General features: G+C 17.4%; 4 protein-coding genes across 5 annotated transcripts in view; 2 read left to right on the plus strand and 2 right to left on the minus strand.

Moving 5' to 3' along the window:
• Positions 1–152: 152 nt before the first annotated feature.
• Positions 153–1,987, minus strand: PRSY57_0617000 (rhomboid protease ROM10; the record flags this gene model as incomplete). The annotated part of the gene is made up of 8 exons (XM_012906545.2): positions 153–243; positions 376–454; positions 622–671; positions 789–901; positions 1,014–1,101; positions 1,259–1,305; positions 1,411–1,519; positions 1,740–1,987. The coding sequence occupies 8 exons, from the start codon at positions 1,985–1,987 to the stop codon at positions 153–155; spliced, it is 825 nt and encodes a 274-aa protein (XP_012761999.2).
• Positions 1,988–2,901: 914 nt separating this feature from the next.
• On the plus strand, positions 2,902–3,822 carry PRSY57_0617100 (trafficking protein particle complex subunit 6A, putative; the record flags this gene model as incomplete). The annotated part of the gene is made up of 2 exons (XM_012906546.2): positions 2,902–3,700; positions 3,791–3,822. 2 exons carry the CDS (start codon positions 2,902–2,904, stop codon positions 3,820–3,822), a joined length of 831 nt encoding a protein of 276 aa, XP_012762000.2.
• Positions 3,823–4,034: 212 nt separating this feature from the next.
• PRSY57_0617200 (hypothetical protein) lies at positions 4,035–7,364 on the minus strand (the record flags this gene model as incomplete). Its single annotated transcript, XM_012906547.2, has 2 exons — positions 4,035–5,466; positions 5,767–7,364. 2 exons carry the CDS (start codon positions 7,362–7,364, stop codon positions 4,035–4,037), a joined length of 3,030 nt encoding a protein of 1,009 aa, XP_012762001.2.
• A 1,015-nt stretch (positions 7,365–8,379) lies between these two features.
• The window catches only part of PRSY57_0617300 (N-acetylglucosamine transferase), a gene marked incomplete at both ends in the record, with an annotated part of 3,947 nt that continues 2,124 nt past the window's right edge, over positions 8,380–10,202 (plus strand). For both annotated transcript variants that reach the window (XM_020114614.1, XM_020114615.1), the window contains 2 exons: positions 8,380–8,532; positions 8,854–10,172. In XM_020114614.1, coding sequence (XP_019970686.1) covers positions 8,380–8,532; positions 8,854–10,172 — 1,472 coding nt within the window. The remainder of the gene's footprint in view (positions 8,533–8,853; positions 10,173–10,202) is intronic.

A 10,202-nucleotide genomic window follows, 5' to 3' on the forward strand; every position in this document is an offset into this window, starting at 1 on the left:
AAAAAAAAAAAAAAAAAAAAAAAAAAAAAAAAAAAAAAAAAATTAATAATAAATAATAAATAATAAATAATAAATAATAAACATTAATTATATAATTAAATATATATATGTATATATTTTATGTTATTAAAAAAAATAAAAACATCTTTGTTTTAACATTTGAAAACTATTAAGCTAGCTAAGGACCCGCTTAGCAATAAAGTAATAAAAATGGCAAATATAATTTTTAACTTCTTATCGTTCCTATAAATTGACAAAAATTAAAATATAGGAGAACAAAAAATTATTATATAAATATATATATATATATATATATATGTATATAAATATATATGTATGTATTTGGTTATATATTTATTTGTGTTCTATTTTTACCCATGAAAATTATCGCTTTTAAAAATATAAGGGTAACTAACACCTGCTAGTACACCTCCAACATTACCAAGTACATTTCCTAAAAAGAAAACAAAATGTCATTTATTTTATAAGGAAATAAAAGTACATAATTTTTTGATAATTATACATACGACAAAGGTATAAATAAATAAATAAATAAATATATATATATATATATATATGTTTATTTAAATATGTGCATATTTGTATATTAAAATTTATTACCATTGTAGGAAAATATAGAAATCATTAAATATAATGAAAGAAAAGAAAATCTATAAGGCGAAAAAGAGGGGAATAATATAGTGTTTATTGATATAAATAAATAGACACCTATACATACATATATATATATATATATATATATATATATATATATATATATATATTACATGAAATTTCCAAATATGCTTAATTTATCAATAAGCTCATAATAGTGAACAATAATATCTTGTAAAAATAATCCAATAAAACCCGACAATATGGGACTAATACCCATTTGTACCTATATATATAATAAAATACATACATACATTAATTTAGTATATTTTTTTTTATAAAACATTCTTTTTTTTTTTATATGTTCTACTTTCATTATATTTTTCATAGTTCCTTACATCTAAACATTTCGAAGTAGCACATGTTAGTAAATTTCCACAAGCTACACTCAATATCATAATAATTATATATTCTGCTTTTCCATAACTATTTAAAAAAATATATATAAAAAATAAAATAAAATAAAAATGGGTTTACATCAATGAAATTTACATGTCCATAAGGCTAACTAAAATTTCGTTCACAACTATAATATATATATATATATAAATATGTACATTTGTTTCTTTTTTTTTTTTTTTACTTTTTTTCAATTATTGTTCCTATATTCATTAAATAATACGTGTTAATCTAAAATAGGAAGAAATAGAAAAAAAAAAAAAAAAATTATATATATATATATATTCATATATATTCTTCTCATATACATGTGGTATAATTAATTTTTTGTAGTACTAGGACATTCCATATATTTGAATGAAGAAAGGTGGCAGTTACTAATTTATAATATTGGTAATTATTTGAAACAGCAAATCGATTTATACCAATTTTTTTCAGAACATCTCTATATATATAAAAAAAAAATAAATGAATTAAAAGGAAAACTTATTAAAATATTAAAATTGTAATGAAATAATACACATACGCAATAAAGAAAAAAAGAAAAGAAATTGAACGTTCAGTTTTAATTATTATGCATATGTACATACAATTTAATTGTATATATATATATATATATATATTTATATAGTCTTATTGTTTTCCTTTTTTATATCTCTTTTTACTCATTTATGAATAGGGGACTACTAAAATTAAAAAAGATTATATCTATAACAACAAATAGAAATATTAACAGCAAAGAAAAGAAAAAAGTAATTGAATATAGATCAAAAGAAGGAAATAAGATTTGTATAAATTTGATATCTCTCTTGAATGTGTTATTGAAACTTGTGGTGTATTTATTGATTAATAAATTCGAATCATGGGAATAATCATTATTAAAATTATTACTAGCTCTCGTCCTAAAACTCATTTTTATAAATTATATGTTATGATAAAAGGAGATAATGAAATGGGAAAAATAATTATATAAAAGCATCAAATGGATATGAATACACAAAAAAAAAAAAAAAAAAAAAAAAAAAAAAAAAAAAAAAAAAAAAAAAAAAAAAAAAAAATTATATGTATTATGAATACATATATGATGTTAAAAGTTGTATTTACAAAATGAATATTAAAAACATACCATTTTAAAAATAATTTAAAAATTGGTTATTTAATGTACAAAATGATCTATCGAAATAAATATTATTTTTCCAAAAATAAATATTTATATATATAATGTATATATAAATATTTATATATATGTACACATATAATATTTTTATTAATAATACATTCTTATATATTTTTTTTTTTCTTTTTTGACTCATACAAAAGTCCCTATTAAAACTATATACATAAATATGAGCAACACGAGAAAAAAAAGAAAAGAATATATATATATATATATATATATATATATATATATATATAATATATATATGTATAACCTTATTTATATTAAAATTTATATATTTACTGCCATTTAAAAAAAAAATTTATATTTAATTTATATGTTGAGTGTGCATAAAAGAACGAAATTCATATATATAATAATATAATATATATATTTATATGTGAATATATTCAATATATATTCTTTCTGTTTTTTTTAAGAGTATAAATAATATATATATTAATTGTATAAAATTGTTTGAGTATAAGATATATTATTTTATATTTAAGAACAACATACCTTTACATATAAAAATATTTTTTGTTATCTTTTTATTAATATATATATTATATATATATTATAATATGTCATATGCTTATATATTTTAATTTTTTTTTTTTTTTTTTTTTTTTTTTTTGTTCTTCATTTGACAAAAGGAAAGGTATAATATGAGTGAAAGTAAAATTTCTAAAACTAGTTTGTTACTTTTATTTAATGAAATTGTTAAGATAAATATAGAATTATTACGAAATAAGGATATTGATTTAAGTAGTGTCAGCAGTAGTGATAATTATTATGAGGATGAGGAAAATGAAAAAAGACTACCTTTTTATGATGATGAAAAGGAAGAAAATGATTCAAGGGAACAAATTAACAAAAATGAAAAAATAGATAAAAATGTAAAAAATGAAAAAAAAAAGTTGAGTGAAAAGGATATTAATAATAATATAAATGAAAATATAAATGAAAATATTAATGAAAACATAAATGAAAAAACGAGTAATAATAAAATAAATAATAATGATATATATAGTAATGGAAAAAATAATTTGAATAGTGATATATATATGAAAATACAAAACAATGAAAGAGATCTTATAAATATGGTATCAAGCAAATTAAAAGATATAGGGAAATGTATAGGTATGAAATTAATAGAAAGGATGTTAATATATAAAAATGAATTTTATGATGTTAAGGATATTTTAAAATTTATTTCAAAAGATATTTGGTATATTTTATTTAATAAAAATTCAGATAAAATACAAACACAAAAAAAAGGTGTCTATATAATTAATGAAAATGATATAGGTTTTTATTTACAGCATTTATTAATAGACAATGAAACAAATCAAAAAAATAATTTTATTCATTACTTTTTAATTTTAATTATTGGTATTATTAAAGGCATATTAAAGAGGTTCAAAATTAAGGCATACGTGACATATGAGTTAAATTATCCCCAGTGTAAGTTCACTGAATATGAAATATGACTGATAAATATATATATATATATATATAATATTATATTTATTTATTTATTTATTTTATTTATAGGTTCCTTTCAAATAAATATAAATGACGAATAAATAGTGTCATAAAAACTATTATCATATAATGTCAAAACAAATAAATAATTTAATGAAATAGCAAATAAACAAAATTGGAAAATAAAAATATCAAACGGTTAAACATGTACATATATATATATATATATATATATATATGTATATAACTTTTAATTAATTTTTTAATATATATTTTTTTGAGATATTTTTAAAATATACTTTATCATTCCATTTTAAGACATTTTTTTTATTACGATTTTATTAGTTTTTTCATCAATATATTCATATTTACTTAAACCATGACATTTTTTATGAAATAAAAACTTCCTTTCTTTCTCATATTGATTATAAAAAGGATTATTTTCTTTGCTCATCATAGCTTTTGAATATTCAGTAAAAGTATTTTTAAATAATTCTGTTTTGTTTTCATGTAACAATAATTTTTCATCACAGTTGACAAATATTTGTTGTTGTTTTATTAAAGGTTCCTTATAATTTACTTTAATTTTTTTTTTTTTATGATAATTTTTTATTATATTTTCAGTTTTTGCACAAGAAAGAAATAAATAAAAATCTTTATTTTTAATAGGATATTTTTTATGATACCGTGACATAATATCTTTATCTTTTATAAATTTCGTTTGTTGTTCTATCTTATTTTGATAATAATTTGTTTGTGTTTCATTAAAAAGTAGTAAGGTGCTTATATCTTTTTTTTGTTGTTCTTTTGTTTTATTTATATAATTAAAATTATATGAACATTTTTTTTCCAAAAAGGTTTTAATAAATTTAATTTTTTTATCTATACTATCTAGAGATAAATAGCTAGTTTTGTCAAAGTATAAATATTTTGCATTCAATTTAGACATGTGTCTTTTTTTCAGTTCAATAAATGCACTCAATTGTTTATCCTTATAATAATAATAATTATCATTATTATTATCATTATTATCATTATCATTATTATTATTATTATTATTATTATTATTATCGTGATTGTTCGAAATGTCCAATTTTTTAACATGTAAATATTCCTTCGGTGATAATATATCTATATATATACTATCATTATTTCGAATATATATATCAAACATATATGGTTTTTTTTCTTTTAAAATTTCAAAATTTTCAACATTCAAATAATTTAATATATTTACTATTTCATCATGAATATACATAAAACTTTTTTTCTGAATATAATCCATATGTTTCGATATCATGGTGTTAATAGATAAAGGAAATCTTTTTATAAAATCTTGCTTTTCTAAAATTAAACTAAAACATATTTTATTTAATATATTTGTTTTTTTCTTATTTTCAATATTGTCTATTTTTATTAGCTTATTGAAAAACATTTCAATAAACTCGTAGTCATAAATATTATTCATTATCATTCCTTCTGTAAAAATTACCAATTGTTTTGCTGTAAATATTGGAAACAATTCTTTTCCTTTTTCCAAACATAACTTATAAAAATTGTCATTTTTATAATTAAGTTTTGATAAATTATGAACAATCAAGCTTAAATTTAAAATGGACATGCTTTCCATTCTTCCAGAAAGAATATCACATAATGTGTCACATAATTCATCATTTTTTATTTTTAATCTTCCAAGGGTATATATAATATTCGTTATGAGAATATCGTTTAATCCTTTTGCATTTCTAAAAAATATATAAAATAAATAAATAAAAAAATAAATATATATAGGTATATATTACCATATAATAGTTATATAACTAGCCATATTGAAAAAAAAAAAAAAAAAAAAAAAAAAAAAAAAAAAAAAGTATTACTGTCTTAATAACATATATAATAATATAATAAAATGGAATAAAGTTGTACATATAAAATTTTAATAATACAACTAACATATATTTATATATTATTATTATATGTGAATATATACAATCCTTCATTTTAACCTTTTCTTTTTTTTTTTCTTTTTTCTTTTTTTTGTTTACCTTAAGAATAAATTCAAACAAACATTTATAAACTGGTCATTAAAATAAAAATTCTTGGAAAGTGAATAAAATGACATGGATAAAGAAAGAATGTTAAATTCTTTTTGTCTATACTGAAACACATTGGTCAAATATTTGTATATGAATTTATAATAGCTGATATTAAAATTGATATTACTTAAAATGTATAAATACAATGATACATATTTTATGTCAATATTTTTAATATTTTTTTTTATTTTAAAATGAAGTTTATAAAATATTTGTATAGGTATCAAATTCAATTTGAAATAATAATATAATATTAAGATTAAAATATTTGGGTTTTCGAAGAGCATTTTTCTTTTACTTATAATATAAATTATGGTTCTTAATATTTTCATATATGTATTTTTATATTCATCATATTTATTATTTATATTTTTTAGAGCAGATATATCATTGATTATTATTTTATTTTTTTTGGTATCATTAATGTTTGTTTTATGTTTACATAACGAATAGGAATCATCTTGAGTGCTTATTTTAATTTCATTTTTATCAATGGAAGTATTAGTTGTAGTATTTTTATTTATATTATTTAATTGTATATCTTTATAATATAGTAAATCATTTTTTTTTATTTTTAAATTGTTTCTACTTAAAAAATATAAAAGTGACAATATATCTAAATAATTTAAATTTCCAGGATTTAACAATATATATTTAGAAATATATAATAAATAAGAATTAGATATCGTAAATAAAGTTGAATAGGAATATAATATATAACATAATGTGCTGTTATTCATATTATTTGTATATACATTTAGCATATTAATTTGTTTACTTTTATTTTTTTTTTTATTTTTATTAAGTAATTCAATTGTATATTCATAACTCTCTTTATTATTATTATTGTTGTTGTTGTTGTTTTCATTTCTTAGTAATTTATTTAACTTGGTCGTTTTATAAACCTTGATATTATTACATACAGCTCGTAATACATTTTTAAAATAGGTATATTTATTTAATTTTATATTTCTATAACTTAAGGCCACGGATAATAATAAAGAAGGAGATGATGCATGTTGAATATTCTCATTAATGTGTATAAATAATTTATTTATGATATCTATATTTTTTAAAATATTAAATGAAATTTTCGACTTGCTTAAATTCTGTAATTCATAGATGAAGACACTTAGTTTTGCTTTATCTTTTATTTTTTCATATTCATTCAATTTTTTAAGACATAAAACTAAAATATGTTCACTTTCTTTTTGTATATAACATTTTGTATAATGCGAAAATATTTTATTACTATTTAATTCTTTATCTATAATTAATTTATTATTAAAAAGGGGAGTGATGTTATTATTATTATCTACCTCATGTTCATCCCTCTTAGTTAATAAGTTGCGCACATGTAATTTATTTTTTTTAAAAGTATAATATAATTTCTTATTATTGTCTATACATATGGGTCTTTGAAATTGGTTTATTGTACAGAATTTTTTTAAAAGAGGAAAATAATTATTGTATGGATACAGAAAAAAAATATTTGTATAGCCTTTGTTACAATTATCCAAGTATATACCTAATTTTTTAATATGCATTTTTTTGGTTTTTCTTTTTTTTCCTCTTTTTCTATGACATTTTTTCTTATATTTTTCTTATGTAACGTGCTAAAAACCTTTTGATATAATAATTTGTATCATCATTGAAATAAATGAGTTCAAAGGAAATAAAAACAAAACTTTTTTTTTTTTTTAATATAAATAAAATGTGGAAAAAGTTAAATTCATAAAAACAATTATGAAAAATGGTACTTTTATTTTTTCTATAATTATAATGGTAATAAAACAATCAATAGAAAGAGAAAAAAAAAAAAAAAAAAAAAATGAAAATTATTAATTATTAATTATATTAAATGTAATCTTTAAATGAATCAATATATATATAATAACTATTAGTTATAAATATGTGTTATATTAAATGATCTTATGAATTAATAAAATATGGAGAAAAAAAAAAAAAATAAATAAATAAATAAATCCCAATACCATTAAATCCGTAAAATGCTTCATTATATGTGTGTTTATTATTAATTTTTTCTTTTGTATATATTAAAAATGGGAAGCTTTATATTTTTTTATTTTATTTTGTATGATCGATCTAGATATATATATATGTATATATATATATAATATACATTATAAATAATATTTATATACATATGTAAGAATTAGAATATATTATATATTGATAAAATATTTTGGGTGATCTAGATAATTTTTTTTTTTTATTTATTCTTTTTTTTTTTTTTTTATTTAATTATGTTACAATACAAATGTATACGTGTATATAGTAAAATTCATTTAGAAATTTGTATTTGAAAAAAAGAAAAGAATTAACCATAATAAAAATATATAAAATAATACAATTTTATCATTTCAAAGGAAATGGTGTACACAATTTTTTCTTTTTCATATAAAAAAAATGTATCATTTGTATTTTTAAGAGGTCTTTTTTTTCTTTTTTTTTATATATTATTTTTATGAAATAAGAAAATATATATAATATATATATAAGAATAATAATTTGATAAAATGAAATCTCGAATTAGGCAAAATGAGTGGTATCAATTATGATGTAAAATTAAATGAATGTTTAAGTGTATTTTTCCCTCAAAATATAGCAACAATTAATCCAGATACAAAATATTATTTATATGGTTTTTCAAATGATAACATATATATTATTGTCCACATTACAGATAAATATGTAATCTTATATATGATAAAAAAGGAATACTTTTTTTTTTAAATAATATATAAATAAATATATATATATATATATATATATATATGTATGTATGTATGTATGTATGTATGCAAATTTTTTTTTTCAAGACATTTTAAAATGAATATGTATAAATAATGTATACACTAATTTGTTTATATTTTTAATTTTCCTTGTACTATTTGCATGATCCTTTGCATTATATAATATTGATTTCAATTTATTTTGTTTCATTTTATTTTTTACATTTATTTTTTTTTTTTTTTTTTTTTTTTTTTTTTTTTTTTACACCCCTTTATATAGATAGAAAACTTTAAATTAAAAAAGAAACATGAAAAATATTCAGAATGGAAAAATTTCAGAATTGTAGGTGAACTTGCTTTTATTGAGAATTTCAATGAATTAAATAAAAATATGTGCACTACAAAAAATGAAGACAATAATAAAGTGAATTATCTCTATCTCATTTATTATAATAATATACCTATATTTAAAAAAAAAAGTGGAAATGAACTAAACATAAGTGCGCTATTTATTTTATATGATGTAAAAAAGTATGTGTATAATATGGTCCATGATCACGTAAATACATTAGTCCTAGAAGCTTTTAGAAGAGAAGACATAATAAAAAAAATAAAAGTAAAAGAAAAACAAAATAATAATGATACAAATAAAGAAAGTAATATTGAAAAAGATAAAAATGAACAAACCAAATTTACAGATATATATGATACAAATAGTAAGAGTGACAAAGATATACAAAAGAATAATATGAAAAATTGTGATAGTAATAATAAAAATAGTAGTTTATTTATTGATCCTTTTGAGAGTGATTCATATGAAAAGAATAATTTTAGTAATGAAAAATGTGCTTTCCAAAATATCGATAAATCAAAAAAAGATAAAGAACATATATATTCTGAAAATATTACTCCTAGTAGTAGTAATAATAATAATAATAATGATAATAATAATAATGAAAATGATTGTGATAAGGAACAATTAGATAAATATAATAAAGATAAAGAAAATAAATTAAAATTAAATGATAAGGATGAATATATTTCTTTCAATTTTATTGAAGATAAATTAACCGAATCATTTCATATGAATCAAATAATTCATTTAATTAATAAAAAATGTGTATTTACCAAATGCTTAGAAAATTATGAAAATAGATATTTTGTACTGAAAAAAGAAGAGATTTTAAAAAAAAAAAAAAAGCAAAAAAAAATGTCTATATTTTCATATATTGTATCAATCATATTATTTTTTACATATATCATATCACTTATAAATAGTTGTTTATATTATGTAATATGTACACCAAAATTGTTCAGTGAATATATATTTTCAAAAAAAAAAATTAATACATTTATATTAATAAAACATAAATTTATATTTCATTCTGAATGGCATAATATATTCCGCAGCTTCATGAAAAATAAACAAAACCCATCTGAATATTATAAATATAGAGAAATTTTATTAATTCGTATTATCAATTTAATAATCGATATTTTCTTGGGATTTCTGATATTTTTACTACTTTATTTTAATGTAATAAACCTACATTTTATATCAGAGAAGGCTCAAATATTTTATGGAACCAGTACTTTAACGTAATTATTTCAAATAAAAAAAAAAAAAAA

This window comes from Plasmodium reichenowi, chromosome 6, assembly GCF_001601855.1.
Source record: "Plasmodium reichenowi strain SY57 chromosome 6, whole genome shotgun sequence".
NCBI lineage: Eukaryota > Apicomplexa > Aconoidasida > Haemosporida > Plasmodiidae > Plasmodium > Plasmodium reichenowi.